Below are 18,929 nucleotides of genomic sequence, written 5' to 3' on the forward strand. Positions count from 1 at the left end.
ATTCTACTTTGTCTCTGTTATAAGTTTTATTGATTCCTAGTTTGTTTATCCTTTCTAAATTGGTTATTGTAGACACCCATTTGTGTCTCCCCAAAACCAAACCCGGTGATGAGTACCTTTCCCGTCGAATCATAATCAAATGAAGCGAAAGTGTGGAAATTTTAGTGTTGCGGATAGTTTTAATTTCTTTTCTCTCCTCTTTGTTTTTGAAAACTAATTTTTAAGAAAACAGCCAATCTAGTTTGGTTGGTCCATGATATGGGTCCGATAGTAGTGTAGTTGAATGGGGCTTGACAAGAGCTTTCCAACGATATATTATAAGCCCAATTCCGATGTATATTGAGGAAGTTATGGCCAATTTACCAAACTGAGCCCGGTTTGAGCCTTATATGCGGTCCAATGATCTAGGGGAGGGCCTAATATGATTTATCATTCCAAATGCAATTAGGAATGGTTTTAGTCTTCTAGATTCTTGTAGAAGGTTCTTTTCATTCCTAATTCAATTAGCATTGATAAATTGACTTTTGTTGACTTTTCAGAGTTTTAATTAAAATCAAAGAGCATTTTTGAGGAAAATACGATTTTATCCTCCTGTACGTCAATTTTTATCTGATTTTAGAAAACGCGTGAATTTCTGAAATTAGCGCCAAACGCCAGCTGTAGCGCCTGGCGCTACGCTTGGCGCCTGGCGCTAGTGTTGGCGCCTGCGTTGGCGCTGGTTATGTTTTCTATGCGCCAATGCTTTGTTTTAATAATTTTATCTTTTTGGCTGATTTTCTCTATAAATAACGTATTAAAAACTCCGTTTTCATTCACCTACAACCAGTTTTCATCAATAATAATTTATAATCATCTACAATCTTCCTAAATCTTATTCTCTATCTCTTTTCTAAACTAGCTTTTCAAATACAAAATTCCGCATTCATTAGATCTAGAAACACCTAGCCATATTCGAAGTTGCCTTCGCCCTAGACGTGAAAGGTTTAATTTCTGAGGGTTTGGTCCCAAATCTCTATTTCGATTATTTAATTTAATTGTTTTGTTTATTATTTTCCTTGAAGTTACTAACGTGTGTATTTTGTTATTAGAAAGAGGTACGAGGCATCAAAGTAAGTGCTTTAATGATTTTTATTGATGTTATGATAATAGAGATCATGCTTAGATTGTAATTTTGATTCCTAGTATCATGTCTAGGGTAATTTTAATATCAAGTATTATTAAAAGTATGATGCTTCCTATGTTCTTCCTAATATTTATGATTGTTAGTATCATGTTAGGGCTAAAGATTAGATTTTTAATGTTTAGTGACATGCTAGGATTTGTTATTAATCTCGTTAGTATCATGCGTAGGATCTTGCTATTTTTATTATGCTTTAACATGATTTATGATTATTTTTATAATTGTTTTAATTATGATTATAATTTTATTATTGCTATAATTATTATTATTATGATTAACATGATTATTATGATAATGATTATTATGATAATTTATTATGTTGCTTGATATATTTATTGTTATTGCTTGTTCACGCCTTTTATGCATGTTTTAAGGGAATTTGTACTTGTAATCACGCTTAATAAGATAATTAATAATCTTGTTTAGGGTTAATTATGATTATAATTCAAGTGATCGCCAATAATAGATTTATTTGTGCATTAAATTCAACCAACATAGATTAAACAAGTTTAGGATTAAACATATTGATTGCATGTTAGTCAGAAAGCGCACATGAATACGATCAGAATAAAGTAGAGGCCTATTATTAGGGCAGGTTCAATCTCTTTTAAGTTGGATTTGTACCTTCATCCCCGAACCCTTATTTGGTTCAAGACCTTATGGAGTTGACGATCTCTTGGATCATTAAGGGGTGTAACCTTCACCCCGTGAACGGTTTACAAGTTCCTAAAACTTGTTGGCGACTCTTTTGCTCTATTTTCTTTCCCTTTGGACGCCACCGTACTTTAGTGTATGATCACAGTGGGGTTCAAGCTTGGGGTTAACGCTTGAAATTTATTCCCCACAGTTATATATCCTGCTAAGCATGCTGCCGTATTACCTGCTGTATTCCTTTTTGAATTTTACCGTGTTTCTTGTAGATACTTCGAGGTCACTAAGGTCTCATGACCTTCTTAGCTCGTCCTCTCTCTTTTGTCTCCTTAAACATCGTTCTTCTCCTCAAACTACAGAGGTCGTTCCTCTCAAAACGGTTGCTCCAAAGAGCGGTCCTCCTCCACCCCCACCTCGCACTGGCCTTTAGAGGAAGTTGGAGGTGCCTATTGATGTTGACGTTGCTGATTTCTCTTTTGATTCCTTGGCTCCGCACGTGGATACCCTACTGTTTCCGTCCCTCAAGGATCGTCAGTCCTAGAAGACTTTTGCTGACCTTTCTCAAGAGGCTGCTGTGCAGTCTTTCCAGGTATGGTATACTCCAAAAAAAACAAAAATTTAATAAACATGATTATATCGGGCTACGCATCTCTTACTTGATTCCATATTCTGCAGAGCCTGCAGTCTTGTTTGGGCGTGCTGGGAAAAGTGTCAGAGTTTACTCGGGTGTATGAGGCTATGAAGAAGGAGCGTGATGCCCTTTCTGACAAGTACAAGGCTGCTAGTGACGCTCTGAAGGCTGAACGGGCTAAGCATAGGGAATGCATTGTTGAACGTGATGGGCTGAAGAGCACCTTGAAGGAAGCTGGGAATGAGGCTGTTGATGCTCCAGCATACTACTTTGGGAAAGCTCGTCTTGAGATGATGGAGGAGTTTCAGCAAGGAAAGCATGAGTCCTGGGATTATGATGCTGATAAGGCCGCCTTTAAGATTGCGTTTCCTGAAGGGACTGCTGCTTCTAGCTCATTGTTGCTGAGCTTTGCTGACGAGGAAGTGAATTCTCCTCACAACAATGAGGTCAAGGATGTCCCAGAGAGTACGAACTCTGTTGCTGAGGAGGTGGTCCCTGCTGATAACATGGACGAGAATTAGTTTCAATGGTGCTGTGTCACCTTAAATGTTTTTAATTTTGAAGGATGTTTGTTTTTACTGCCTTGGTGTAGTTGGATATTTTGTTTTGTTTTTATGCTGCATTGTTGTAGCTGGATGATTTGTCTATTTTGTTGCTTTTGCGACTAAGTGATTCTGCTTCTTCTGCTATATTGAACTGTGTTTATATTTCTTATTGTATCGTTGTTGCATTACTGTCGTATTACAGTTGTATTAAGGATGTAGTATTGCTTACATGTGTTTGCTTATTCTGCGGGGGCAGTTGCCATCCTCGTGTTGGTTTATTCCCCATAGGGACGAATAAGCACTGCTCTGTAGGGACGAATAAGCACTGCTTTGTAGTGTTTGTTGCGCTTTTGCTTAGTAGTGTCGATGTTGTCCTTGCAAAACAAAATTGTGTGAGGGGTGGCCGTGGGTTTCCCCAACGGCCCTCCGATGCCAAAATCAGTACTCGTAGTGAAAATAAATTGAATTGACAAGGTGTAAGTAAAGAAGAGTACCTTTCATGCTGATTTTGGCTGTTGGAGATTTTTGCCTTTTTTTATTTTCTTCTTTTTTTTTGCTTGTTTTCTGTTTTTTTTTTGCTTGTTTTCTGTTTTTTTTTTTTTTTTTTTTTTTTTTTTTTTTTTTTTTTTTTTTTTTTGCTGTAGTAAAAAGAAACGAAATCGAAATGATGACTACATACCTTCACTCTTCAGAAATGATAGAGCTTTAAATGTGCTGCGTTCCAGCTTCTCTGTACCTCTTTTCCTTCCGTATTTCTGAGTCTGTAGGCTCCATTACCTACTACCTTGATGATCTCATAGGGTTCTTCCCAGTTGGGTGCTAACTTCCCTGCGTTCACCTCTCTGGTATTTTCATACACCTTTTTGAGAACCCAATCTCCCAACTTAAAGACTCTTGCCCTGACGTTCTTGTTGAAGGACCTTGCTACTTCTTGTTGATATGTTGCCATTCTCATTTTTGCATCTTCTCTTAGTTCCTCCACTGTGTCCAGGTTGTGAATTAGTTCTGCTTGGTTCCTTTCTTCTGTCATTAACCCGTACCTTGCTGTGGGGACTTCTACTTCTGTTGGGATTACTGCTTCACATCCGTACACCAATGAGAATGGAGTGTGGCCTGTAGCGCCCTTTAGAGTTGTTATGTCTGCCCATAATATGTTGGGCAATTCATCTGCCCATTTCCCTTTTGCTCCTTCTAGCCTTTTCTTCATGTTGCTTATAAGGACCTTGTTACTCGATTCCGCCTGTCCGTTTGCTTGTGGGTATCTAGGCGTAGATGTGATAAGAGAAATGTTCCATTCCTTGCAGAACTTCGTGGTCTTATTGCTGATGAACTGAGATCCATTATCTGTAATGATCTCTGCTGGTACTCCGAATCTACTCAGGATGTTTCTTTTTATAAACGAGATGACATGTTTGTCCTTGATTTCCTTGTACGCTTCCGCTTCGATCCATTTTGAAAAGTAGTCTGTCATTGCTAAGAAGTATACTCTTGTCTGATGACGGGGATAGCTTCATTATATCCATTCCCCACTTCATGAATGGCCAAGGCGTCAGTGTTGGATGTAGCTCCTCTGATGGTTTGTGTGTCAAAGGTGCGTGTCTTTGGCATGCTAAACATTTCTTGGCGAACTCCGCAATATCCTTTCTCATGCTAGGCCAATAGTATCCCATTCTGAGTGCTTTGTTGGCTAGATTTCTTCCTCCTGAATGGTTTCCGTATTCCCCGTTATGTAGGGACTGTAAGACTTGCTGTGCTTCTTCTTTCTCCAAACATCGTAAAAAGGGACCTGCTGCAGATTTCTTGAAGAGTATGTTGCTGATCAAGCAATACTTGGAGGCTTTCAGGGCGAATGCTTGAGCAGCTACTTTTCCTGTTGGTACTGTTTTGTCCAAAAGGTATTCCTTTAGCGGTGTTTTCCAGCTGTCTCCTTCTTTCCCTATAGAACCTATTTGAACTTCGCAGATGTTCATGGTTGAGTCTTTCTCTATGGCCGAAGAGAGTACGTGCACTAGAGGGATAGCTCCAAATTCTTCTGGATTGATATTTGATCCCAAGTTTGCCAGGGCGTCTGCTTCAGTGTTCAGATTCCTAGGTACCTGGTCTATCTTGAATTCCTTGAATTCCATAATGAGTTTCTTTGTGACTTCTAGGTAAGCTATCATCCTGGTATCTTTTGCCGCATATTCTCCGTTGATTTGATTTACCATGAGTAGGGAGTCTGAAATTACCTCTAGAAGTTGTATCTTCATATCCCTTGCAACGGTCAACCGTGTGATCAATGCTTCGTATTCAGATTCATTATTGGTGGCTTTGAAGTTGCATCTTATTGCCTGTGCTATCTTGTCTCCTTGGGGTGAAGTCAGTACTACTCCTAAGCCTACACCGCGTATGTTCGGTGCGCCATCTGTATGGAGTATCCACTTCTGTGTAGCCTTTGGCTCCTGTAATGCCAATACTTCTTTTTGTGCTTCTTCCTCAAGGGTTGGACTGAAGTCTGTTACGAAGTCTGCCAAAGCTTGTGATTTGATTGCAGTTCTAGGCTCGTATTGTATATCGTACCTGCTCAGATGTAAGGCCCATTTCTCCATCCTTCTTGACATTTCTGGCTTTCTCATGATGGCTTTGATGGGGTAGTTGGTGCGAACTCGTATGGAATGGATTTCAAAGTATGGGCGTAGCTTTATTGAGGCAGTAACTAGGGCCAAAATAATTTTCTCTAAGGATGCGTACCTTGTTTCCGCGCTGATTAGGGTCTTGCTTACGTAGTAGATTAAGAATTGTTCCTTGCCTTCTTCTCTTGTAAGGACTGCGCTGATCGTCCCTTCAGACACTACGAGGTACAATTGGAGGGGCTCCCTTTCTTTAGGTTTAGAGAGAATAAACGAGTTGGCCAAGTACTCTTTTAACTTCAGAAATGCCTCTTCGTGTTCCTGTTCCCACTTGAATTCCTTGTTTTTCTTCAGTACCTCGTAAAAGGCTCTGTTCTTGTCTGAAGATTTTGAAATGAACCTGTTCAATGCTGCAATTTTCCCTGTTAGGCTCTGTACATCCTTCTTTGATTTTGGTCGTTCCAGATCTAGAATGACCTTGACTTAGTCTGGGCTAGCTTCTATTCCTCTTTTGTGTAACCATGTATCCTAAGAACTTTCCTGACTGTACTCCGAATGTGCATTTTGTGGGGTTCAACTTCATACCGTACTGCTTTAGGATGGCAAATGCTTCTTTAAGGTCTCTGACGTGCTCTTCTGCCTTCTTGGATTTAACCACCATGTCGTCTATATAGACTTCTATTGTGTTCCCAATTTTTTTTCAAACATCTTGTTCACCAGCTTTTGACATGTCGCTCCTGCGTTCTTCAATCCGAAAGGAATTACTTTGTAGCAATATATTCCTTGACTAGTGATAAAGGCGGTCTTCTCTTGGTCATCCTTGTGCATGAGGATTTGATTGTAACCACTGTACGCATCCATGAAGGATAGCAGCTCGTGTCCTGCTGTGGCGTCTACCGTTGCATCAATATGAGGTAAGGGGAACTGATCTTTTGGGCATGCCTTATTGATATCTGTGAAGTCTATGTAGATTTGCCATTTTCCGTTCTTCTTCTTGACTACCACTTGTTGAGGTTTGGTGAGTCCGACTCACCGTAGAAACAACCCCGACCCAAGGAACCACTCGTAATTAATAAAACCATAAAGCATAAATAAGTAAACACAAGAAAAGGAAGAACGAATCATACCCTTGAAGCGAGCTTCGCCCTCTCAAAACGGGCTCTTACTTGAAAGCCTTGAGCACCGCAAATGCCGTGCCTCCAACGGTATCCAACCACAAAGGATGAACACGACTTTTTAGGTCCGCTACCTTGGAGTTAGCAAGGTCCGACCAAAACCCAAGTGTTAATGGAGTTTAAGAGTTTTTCCAAAATATGGAATGCTCTTTCTAACTCCCACTCAAGCACTTTACTCCAAATCCCAAGGTTGGTATTTATATAGGATAATATGAGTGGGAATTTCTATCCCATCAATGTGGGATTCATGAAATTCCACAAATTAATTTAAAGCTAAATTAAATATAATATATAAGCAAGTAATAAATCAACTAGTGTCCTAGTCATATGTAAAGAGGAGTATGGACCACTTGGAGAGGAGGGGACCATACTTGCTCCCCACTCCTTCCTCTCCTTGTGACACTTGTCCACACCAAAAACCAAGCATACTTACTAGTTTCCCCTTTCTACCCGACCTAGGCTCACGGCCCAGCTAGCCTCGCACCGTGCGGGCTGCTAGCTGCTGCCAGCTCGGCCCAGCACGCCCACGCACATCAGTGCGGGCTGCTGATGCCAAGGGCGCTGCTAGCTAGCCACGCACATGTGCGGGCTGCTAGCAGCAGCGCACGCCACGTACTGCCTGCGGGCTGCTGGCCGTGCTGTGCTAGCATGCCTCGCACATGGTGCGAGCTGCTAGCCAGGCCTTGCTAGCATGTCTCGCACATGGTGCGGGATGCTAGCTCGGCTAATCCCCTAGCACTCGGGATTTCGATGCTAGGGGTATTTTGGTCATTGTTGATTTATTACTAATTTGTCGTCTCGTCTTTTTATTATTTTTTACTTAACTTCCGACGCTCGGTTTCGACGCTCTAAGCTCGAATTTCCGACGTCTAAATATTTAAAACTCGGGCGACGAATTAATTTCTTCCGAATTAATTCGTCGAGTCGGTTCGTATATTTTGCTTGGGTGTGACCCGAAGGGTTCAGTCAAGATTAAGCTGTAATATTAATTATATTAATATTACTGATCGGAAGCTATTAGCTTTCTAATAATTCTGAACCCAGGCGTTCCGATCACTTGACCTTACTGAATATATTAGCTTTCTAATAATTCTGAACCCGCCATCAGAATAATACACTTGTTAGAAGGACACCATTCCTTTCAATCTCCCACTTGTCCTTCCGGACAAGTGTGCATTTAGTGTATATCCCCTTTCCTATGTCTCTTCATGTCTCTTCATGAACTACATAGTAAGATTACTCGTCATCTCTGTTACGTCCAGAAGTGTTTCTCGCAATCCGAGTTTGACTGTCAATAAGCAAATGATTTCTAAAATCCATCTGAGCACGACCATGCATTTTCACAGTCTCACTCTTCGAGAGGCCTTGTAAACAACAAGACATGTTCCCTATTGTTAGTAGGGGGACATTTCCAGTCTTGTAATGTAGCTTCTCTTACTAAGAGGACCTAGCCGCCCGATATCTCTAGTTATAATCCCCAGTTACGGCAGACGTTTGGCGGATACCAAAGCGGACTAGTACTCGAACAAGAGACCTCCCACTACTCATGGTCAAGGAAAAGAGTTCCGATAGTAATAATGAGAAAAATACTTATGACGATTTTTAAATCTCTTAAAGTATTCTCATAGGTCGATCCAGTATGGTTCTAAACCAATACCTGTGCAAATGATTTATATCCTCATAGCACAAGAAACGGTGCTATAAATCATACTACACACTAATCTCTAATGGTCATTAATCGTCCACAAATAATATGACCTTGATTAGGGATAATTTTCGATTAAAATATTCAATGTTCACTTAATAGGTGTTTCTTCATCCAAGCCATTGACTTGATACCCTATTTTGAATATTTATTAAAATCGAATGGACTCATTATTTAATTCTAAACCACAATTAAATAGTTTTGTGGAATATTTAGAAATATTTTATTCCACTATGAAACTTCACAATGTTTCATCTTATGATAAATGGTTTTTCCCAAATGTTTTAAGAGTAGTACTCTTCATAAAACATTCATAGAAATCACACTTATATTTGATATGCTTGATTTCTTTCATGCAATTATGAATGTTGTCGTTCACTTATTGCATAGGTTTAGTTATAATTACTTTGCAAACCTTAGCATCTTCATTATCCACCATTTCCATAATAAGATGATAAAATTTTGAGAGTGTTAATGGATTACATGTGATTCAGGATTTATTGTCCAAGCAATGGCTCCCACTCATTTTCATGATTTGAGACCTTCTACTTGACAACCTACAATCATCAATGTTCAACAACGAACTTTTCCATTTAACATCTATCTATTCCAAACGACTCACAATGATTTGGAATACTCAAATCACTTACGATCATGGAAATTTATCTTAAATTTCCGCACATTATACATGGATGCATATCCATGTTACCATTCTCAAGCCACGACACTTCTTGCCTCGTGCTTATAAATGGCTTCCTTGCTAAGGATCTAATCTTTGTTAAGGTTTGTGCTTGCAACATCAAAACTCAAGTTGTATTTGTGTCCATGCGTCAAGAACTCATCCAACTACTTATTTAAGTGCTATGGATGTTCTTGACTATAATCTAATGATCTAATACTTAGATTAATGTCGACTAGTATTATATACGTACTTCACATGCTCTAAGCAAGTAAGTCGTCTGACGATTCCATATCATAGCTTTACATGATGGATTTAATTCTAGAATGATTCTCAATTCTATTCCATCCATGTGACATTTAGCTCATTCAGTTACACTGAGTCTTGCTAAAATGTTCGCTATGTGATATGGTTGAAAGTCTCTTACTAGAGTCTTTCTTGGTTGACTTAGTATTTAGCCTAGCTTATACTTAGTTCAAACATTTACTTAGCTTCATACATATATGGGTCGAAAGCCTTTCAAAGTCCTTCATGTTTAACATGGTAAATTCCTTTACTCATTTAAACATTTAATTAAGTCTATACCATAGAACTTAATTCCCAACATGTACTAAGTATCGTCTTTAGCTTGGTCCATTGTCGAAAATACTTTCAAATCTAAGCATTTAGCATTTGATAGTTGTTTCACAATAGAGTTCGTAAACTTCTCGTTGGACCTTTACTTTTGCTCCCACTAAACTTCTTGTTCATTAGAATTTCTATGTTTCTCCATAAGTCAATCCTCTTATTAACTTTATGAGAAAACACGTTCCAATTTCTTCATGCAATGCTTCCTTTAATCCCATGACGGATTCCATGTGCTTGCTTTCAAATCTAGCATTATTTAGATTTTCAAAACCCTTAGACTATTCCATAGTCACTTCCAAGATCCTATTTTGGGAAGGCGGTTTTGGTATCTATTTTGCCATATTTCATATGTGCAATTTTGCTAGATCAATCACGAAAAGACTTAAGCATTCCGATTGGTGAATAGGTTTTTATTAAAATCAACTCCGTGAAATTAATTATATCCTTTTCAGCCAATCTAGCTATGTATGCATATACATTTCCACATTAGTTAGTTTTCTCCTTGAAAACTTATTTGCAATTGATGGATCTTTCATCCTTCATGCAAATTAATCAAGTTTCGAACACGATTTTCAAACATGGAGTCTATTTCGGATTTTCATGGCCGCTAACCATCATTCGGAATTTGGATTTGTCATAGCTATCTTACAAGACATTATTCCTTTGCTTGTAAGTCTTAGGTTTATTTCCAACTTAATAGAAAATTTATAGGATTCAATCCAAGCCTTTTGTGAATTCTATACCTATACGGGGTAATTGCATCAAACACTGAGTTTTAAGGGGCTTTCAAAGCCCTTTTATCATGTTGATCTTACTCCAACATTTTTAATGTTTTGTGAGTAATGAATTCTCTTTTAAGGCACTTGTAAAGTCCTTTTGAGTATTCTTGATCAAGCATTCTCATGAAGTCCTTTAAGGTCTTCTGAGATTCTCAGTTCTAGTTTGTTGCTAGGCTCAATGGTCATCGAGTTTATTTTCCTCCCACTTGTCGTTTTGGAAACGTGTAACTTTCCAGAAAGACACCACTTAGAGCAACAAACATTATGTTCTCAATTAGGATGTGGAGGTAATGCATGTAGTCTCACTTGAATGCTTACAAAGAGACATGTATATTGTCTTTGGGTAAAACTTTGTTGTGAAACAAACAGTTAGCTCCCACTTGAGCTAGCTATCTTTAGTCTTTATTGAGCCATTTAGCTCCCACTGAGCCACCTAGCTCCCACTGAGCCACTTAGCTCCCACTGAGCTAGTGAACTCCCACTGAGACTAGGAGCCTTAGACATATACTTGAAAAGACTTTTAGAAGTTATTTCTATCCATAACTGAATATGGCGTCCTTTCTTAGCTTCGACATATTGTTTAGTGTAACATTAGTCATTTATGCAAATCTTTAAGAACTTTATGGGAAGGGTTGTGAACCATCATCGTTTGAGTCATTTTCCAATGACATCGAGGTCTCCGTGAGGACACACTATGTTCTTTGTGGAGTTCTTTATGAAAATTTCCATTCATAACTTTGAGATGGTCGCGCTTGGCTCAAGCAAACATTGCTCGATCTAATCTAGAAGTTTTGATATCTTGCCAAGTCGATTCTGTACTTCACTGGACTCTTGAGCTTCTCAGGTCAAGTTTGTTCACATTTGATTAATATAGCCATATCCTTTCAAATTCTTTGTGAAACGTTGAAGTAATTGATTCCTCTTTAGCCTTCGGAGTCAATTGTCTATACCAAGAACAATAGCTCTCTGCTTTGTCGGTTTCAACAACTAAGACTTGCTTGTCTTAGAATGATTCCAAATCGAGCAACTATCAAGAGCCTATCTAATAGAATCTTGAGTACGTTCTTGTCGATATGACATTGCTAAAGATGTTTGGAACGCAAATCAAGCCCATGACTTGAACTTAGTGAGTTAATCATGTTAGGGAAATGTTTGTTTATAATCAAGCATTCTTGACTCAACGCTTGGATAACCATGCCATTCACATAAATCTTGCAACTATTGCTCATTACTTTGAATGTGAGTCTTTCCGTGTGTAAACGGATCAATTGCTGATTATGGAACATAATAACCATTATTTGTTCCAGCCTTTGGCTTATAAAGGTTTTTAAACAAAACATACGACCTTACAACTGATGTAGCTCTTCTTGCTTCATTCTAAGCTTGTAAGTCGATAACTTAGCTTAACTTCAATAGTTTGAGGTCATTATCATAGTGGAACACTCAAGCAGTATCCGATACTTGTGAAGATAACGAATTGCTAAGTTAACTACAATAACATGAACTCATGAGTTGAAATGGAATCTAATTCCTTTTTTTTTTTCCTTCTTTCCTATATTTCTTATCATACAATATCTCATAATCTTACTTTAAGAATTATTTCTTTAAGTACCTTGACTCTTATACTTTGTTAGGCATAATCAAGCACCTAGTGCGTCGTAAAACAAAGTTCCATCTTTTCCATTAATTCTTACTCGAATTACTACATTAATGAGTCCTACTCAATTATGTATGATGCGAAAAGATACATTGGTTGTCAAACATTGACAATCTTGAGTTTGCAACTCAATACCTCATGTTTTATCAAAACTACCTAGTATTTTGAATACATGATGTCCAACCGTCCTTTCGGACTTAGTTATAAAAGTCATTTATGAGAATTGTATTTTAGAAATGCTTTTCCTGTCTTTGAGAACTATTCTCCAGGATTTCCTTTACCAATCATGGAAACAATATTATTTGATTTAGAATACTATAAATATAAGTGCAAAGTATAACCATTTATCAAGAACATAATAAGTTTGAAATTTAATAGCATTCATGCAAACTTCAATCTTATTAAACGTCTTATTTACGCATAAAAATTGTCCCTATTTGGCGAAAATAAGGCGATTCCAAGATCTGAAGAAACAAAGCGTGGTTAAGCATGCTTTGGCTTGTCTTAACACTCAATCTTCTAAGGTAAGCATTGCCTTGCTAATGGCTCTAAGCCACTCTTAGTTAGATAATCGTCGCATCTAATGCATCTTTGACGATGTATCTCTTTTGCCACGGTATGTGAGGACTCCTCACTCATACCGATGAGTTAAACCAAAACCAACGTGCACACCCGGTGTGCCTTATTAGCCTTGGAGAAGTTATGGCACCTCGCTTTGGCGTAGCCTACCATCACCCTCGTTCGGTAGGTAAGTGTTGTTTTGGAAAGGCAAATTTGACTCAATATTATTAGGGACCTAGGATTTCTATGTTGGTTGATTTAAGTGAACTTAACTAATCATCGCAACATAAAGAAAACCTAAACATGCATCTAACGAATAATTCACATGTATATAAGCATAAAATATAAAGCGAAATTATAGATGCATATTGGCAACTAGCATGACCCCTTAAATTCTTCAAATCTTCAAAAGGTCTTCATTTGTAATTCAAGGCTTTGTCTTCCAAGATACGCCGTCTTCAAGACTTAACCAAACTATGCAAATACTAGTGTCTACGACTAGGAATAATCTAAATATTAAGGTAAAAAAATACTTAACGGTGCGTAGACCGTATTTAGATTTACAAAAATACATAACTGCACGTAGTCCGTATTTTCTATCCTAATCGGGTCCCACTAGTTGCCATTTCATAAAACCTGTGAGAGAGAATATATATTCCATTCATCCATTCACTATTTGTGAATGGCCCATGCAATTTACAATATCAAACAAGTAAAATGTATTTAAACAACGCGCGCACTAGTAACTAATCTAGGTGGTTAATCCGATTAACACGCCTAATTAAAAAACTAGTCAAAGTTGTTTAACCGATTATGTAATTGACGTCATTAATAATTGAAGCTCCCACTAAATTCCGCATTTCCCTTAATTAATCCAATTAATTAAGTCGGTAGCACCCAAACTTGTCAAAATAAAATTTTGCCAATGCCGCTCAACACCGAGGCCTAGCCTCCTAAAATTTTAATTAAAATAAACAAAATTAATTAAAATAAATAAAACGACAAAATAAGCAATATTAAGCCAACCGCATTTCAAGTGGCTTTCGCTTTAAGCGTTTTGCCAAGGAAACTCGAATAATCGCGGCTCATGCAAACCAAGCATACTACGGCTATTCACCTCACCGCACCAAGCACATACACACACAAAAGCTCCGCACACACGGCCCGCGGCAAGCAGCCTTGAGCTGCTGCCACTTCCGCACGCACGCGCACGCACAGCTATGGCTGCTGGTGCGTGTCTGCTGCGGCCGTGTGCTGCTTCCGCGCGTATGGCCGCATGCAAGGCGGGGCAGCCACCTTGGCAGCCACATGCGGGCTGCTATGCAGCCCGGCTAGGCAAGTGTGGTTCTTTGCCTCGTTTTGCGTGCTATGGCCTCGGAATTTGATCCCATTTCGCGAGACATAATTAATTAATTCTAAATTAATTTTAGAATTAACTTAATGAGCAAAAATGAAAAAATTTTAAACAAGTCCAACTTAATAAAATTTCAAAGTGCAAATAACCAAAATAATTCCAAGAACCGTTCTTAATTAAATTGGTTTAGCCTGGTGCAATAACAAAGTTGAGGCAATTTCTCACTTTTAATTTAATCAATTTAAATTAAACTTAAGAATTTGACAAAGTAAGGGGAAGTTGGAAAAATATGAACTTTAGTGTTCAAATGAAAATTCCAACATCTAAATTTTGTGAATCCTTGAAAATTATATCTTTCAACATGAAGATAACCAAATTTCTATCACAAAAATTGAAACTTTATGTTTCCAATCAACTCAAAATGATTAAAACAACGAAGTTTAACACAAAATAACATGGAATTTAGTGGTTTTTAAAGTTTCAATCACTTATCACAAATAAAGATTGAATATTTAACACTTAGGAAGCCTCAAAACAAAAAATTTCACACTAAAAAGCAATTAGTTTGCAATTATGTGAAAATAAATCAACCTTTAAGCATCAAATACTACCAAGTAAGTGTGCTTTAAGGGGACTTTAAAAAACAGAAAATAATGCAAATAATCAACCACATAATCAACAAGTTATGCCATTAATTTCAAGGTTAGAAAAGACTTAAAATTTTTCGTCATAAACGAAAAATCCCTCAAAAAAGGCATTTCTGGTCAAAATTTGGCTAAAACCAAAGTGCCGAAGGGGTTAAAACCTTTCCAGAACACCTTTTCCACCCAAAATTCACTATTTTTGGGCGAAAATCTGGGTTCTAGGACAAATTCGACATTAAAAACGGGATTAAAATAAATAAAACCGAGCTACTAATCTAATTAGCAACTTAAACCAGAAAAATAATCCAAAATAAACCTTGAAAAACATGATTATAAAAATAAACGAGCGGGGCTCCGATACCGCTGTTGGGGTTTGGTGAGTCCGACTCACCGCGGAAAAAACCCCGACCCAAGGAACCACTCGTAATTAATAAAACCATAAAGCATAAATAAGTAAACACAAGAAAAGGAAGAACGAATCATACCCTTGAAGCGAGCTTCGCCCTCTCAAAACGGGCTCTTACTTGAAAGCCTTGAGCACCGCAAATGTCGTGCCTCCAACGGTATCCACCCACAAAGGATGAACACGACTTTTTAGGTCCGCTACCTTGGAGTTAGCAAGGTCCGACCAAAACCCAAGTGTTAATGGAGTTTAAGAGTTTTTCCAAAATATGGAATGCTCTTTCTAACTCCCACTCAAGCACTTTACTCCAAATCCCAAGGTTGGTATTTATAGAGGAAAGTATGAGTGGGAATTTCTATCCCATCAATGTGGGATTCATGAAATTCCACAAATTAATTTAAAGCTAAATTAAATTAAATATATAAGCAAGTAATAAATCAACAAGTGTCCTAGTCATATGTAAAGAGGAGTATGGACCACTTAGAGAGGAGGGGACCACACTTGCTCCCCACTCCTTCCTCTCCTTGTGACACTTGTCCACACCAAAAAGCAAGCATACTTACTAGCTTCCCTTTTCTACCCGACCTAGGCCCACGGCCCAGCTAGCCTCGCACCGTGCGGGCTGCTAGCTGCTGCCAGCTCGGCCCAGCACGCCCACGCACATCAGTGCGGGCTGCTGATGTCGAGGGCGCTGCTAGCTAGCCACGCACATGTGCGGGCTGCTAGCAGCAGTGCACGCCAGCACGCCACGCCACGCACTGCCTGCGGGCTGCTGGCCGTGCTGTGCTAGCATGCCTCGCACATGGTGTGGGCTGCTAGCCACGCCTTGCTAGCATGTCTCGCACATGGTGCGGGCTGCTAGCTCGGCTAATCCCCTAGCACTCGGGATTCCGATGCTAGGGGTATTTTGGTCATTGTTGATTTATTACTAATTTGCCGTCTCGTCTTTTTATTATTTTTGACTTGACTTCCGATGCTCGGTTTCGACGCTCTAAGATCGAATTTCCGACGTCTAAATATTTAACACTCGGGCGACGAATTAATTTCTTCCGAATTAATTCGTCGAGTCGGTTCGTATATTTTGCTTGGGTGTGACCCGAAGGGTTCAGTCAAGATTAAGCTGTAATATTAATTATATTAATATTACTGATCGGAAGCGGCCTCCACCCAGGTATTCCGATCACTTGACCTTACTGAATATATTAGCTTTCTAATAATTCTAAACCCGCCATCAGAATAATACACTTGTTCGAAGGACACCATTCCTTTCACCACTACATTAGCGAGCCATTCTGGGTATTTTACCTCTCTGATCTTTCCAGTCTTCAATAGGTTTTGGATTTCCTCGTTGATAATCTTGTTCCTTTCTGGCGCAAATTTCCTTCTCTTCTGCTTTACTGGTGTATGCATTGGGTCCACGTTCAGCTTGTGAGTAATTACATATGGAGAGATACCTTTCATGTCTTCATGAGTCCAGGCGAATGCATCTTTTTCTTCTTCTAAGAAGGCATATATTTGTTGTCGGAGATCTGGCTTCAATTCTGACCCTATCTTGACCTTTTGATCTGGGTGTTTGGGGTTCAACTGGACTTCTGTGGCTTCTTGCTCTTCTGCTATGCTCAACTTATCTTGGCTCAGTTGACCCTCTAATTGCTATGATGAACTCTTTTCTGCAGATGTTGCTTTTAATGCGATCTTGTAACATTCTTTGGCTTCTTTAGGGTCTCCTCTGATTTCTTGAATACCCCATTTGGTAGGGAACTTAATGACTTGATGGTATGTAGAGGGGATGGCCTTCATTTCATGTATCCATGGTCTGCCTAAAATCATATTTTATGAGGATAGAGTGTCGATCACTAGGAACTTGACTTGTAGGTTGACTCCTTTCGCATAGGTAGCTAATGTGATCTCCCCACTTGTCTTCTTGGTTTCTCCACTGAATCCTACTAACATTGTTGACTTATTGTGGATGTTCTTTTCGTCTATGTTCATATGTTTCAGAGTATCGAGCATGATGATGTTTGCAGAGCTTTCGTTGCCAAAAAGGATTCGCTTGATCATGCAGTTTCCAACTGGGAGTGAAATTACTAAACCGTCATGATGGCCTTCTACTGCGTCGCTTTCTTCAAACATAATAGGAATGTATATTTTGGATTTTTCCCTTCTGTCTGGTTGATCCTTATTGCTCTCTTTTGCATATCGCTTTGCTGCTGAGTATGTTAAGCCGCACACTTCTGATCCTCCCGATATAAAACAGATGGTTTTGACAATTGGGGGCGGAGGTGGAGGACCTCCTTGCTTTAATTCTCTTTCTTTCCCTGGAGCTTTAGATCTGTCTGACAGGAGTTCTTTGAGATAACCTTTCTTCAGTAGGTAAGCAACTTCCTTTCTGAGCACAACACATTCATCGGTTGTGTGACCAATATCTGAATGGAAATCGCACCACCTGGACGGATCTTTCTTCTCTCGAGGCCTATCATTCTTTCTGGGCCATTGCACAGTATCCCCCATCTTATTCAGGGTCCTGATTACTCCTACAGGGTTAACATTGAAGCAATATTCATGTAATTTAGGTGGGAGTTCAGGATCTTCCATCCAGTCGGAGAATTCTTCTTCAACAACATTGACTGATCCTTCATCAAAGCGAGAACGTTGATATGGCTTAAATCGGTGATCTCTTCTGGGAAAGTTGTTGTTCCTTCTTGATTGGCGATCTGGCTCAGGAGTCTTTCTTGCATAGGTATCCTCTTCGAATCTGACTTGAGCCATAGCTTTGGCTTGCACATCTTCAAAGGTTGTACAGGGATATTTGGTCAACTCCTTGAAGAGCTCACTATGGTCTAGCAGACCTCTTCTGAATGCTTCGATTGTTGTAGGAGAATCACACTTGTGTATCCCAATCTTCTCCCTATTGAACCTGTTTAGATAGTCCCTCAAGGATTCACCATGTCTCTGCACAACTCGGTACAGATCTGAAGACTGCTTCTCGATTTTTCTGCTGCTAGCAAACAGGATCTTGAATAGGTTCACCATTCCTGCAAAAGATCAAATTGTCCCATTATCTAAATTAATGAACTAAGTTAGAGCTGGACCTGATAGTGTGGCTCCAAAGCCTTTGCACATGATAGCTTCCCTTATATCTCTAGGGATCGAGCTTGTCATCATTTTTTGCTTGTAGAGGTACACATGCTCATCAGGGTCCGTTGTTCCATCATACATGGTTATGTTGGGCGTGATGAACCTATTCGGCAACTCTACCATGGCGATCTCTTCTGAGAAGGGAGATTTTATATAGCCATATGCTGCTTCTTCTTCCATGGGTTTCGGCATTCTAGGAATTTTGGCGATTTTGGCCTCGATTGCCTTGAGGTATTCTTCTCTACCTTTCCTTCTTTGGCTCCTTCCTGATTGTTCTTCTTGAGGGTTCCTGCATCCAAAAAGTCTAGATCCAAGGTTGCTTCCCTGTTTTTAGATCCTTTTCCCCCGTTAGGGGTGTGAAAGGTTCCGGACATGTCAAGCTGCATGGCCATACTTTCAGTGCTCTTTCTGGTGTTAACGATTTTAGATGCGACTGATTGTATTTGTCTGCGAAGGGCTTCATTTTGTTTGGTAAGACTGGTGAGTTTGGCTTCAGTTTGGACTTTTTGAGCCAGCAGTGTTTCGATTTGGCTTTTCTACTGGTCTAAAGTTTGGCAGAATGCATTCATTCCTTCATTAATTTTGGCAATG

At 39.2% G+C, this 18,929-nt stretch overlaps 1 protein-coding gene across 1 annotated transcript; it reads right to left on the bottom strand.

Annotated features, from left to right (window-relative positions):
* Window positions 1–17,033: 17,033 nt before the first annotated feature.
* LOC145635856 (uncharacterized) lies at window positions 17,034–18,233 on the bottom strand. Its single transcript, XM_081687229.1, has one exon. It carries the CDS (start codon window positions 18,231–18,233, stop codon window positions 17,034–17,036), a length of 1,200 nt encoding a protein of 399 aa, XP_081543355.1.
* Window positions 18,234–18,929: the final 696 nt, after the last annotated feature.

This window comes from Chenopodium album, chromosome 1 (assembly GCF_948465745.1).
Source record: "Chenopodium album chromosome 1, dcCheAlbu1.1, whole genome shotgun sequence".
In the NCBI taxonomy this organism is placed as follows: domain Eukaryota; kingdom Viridiplantae; phylum Streptophyta; class Magnoliopsida; order Caryophyllales; family Amaranthaceae; genus Chenopodium; species Chenopodium album.

Coding starts and splice junctions, on each gene's coding strand:
- LOC145635856 (XM_081687229.1), bottom strand. CDS start 18,233: ATGGTGAACCTATTCAAGATCCTGTTTGCTAGCAGCAGAAAAATCGAG.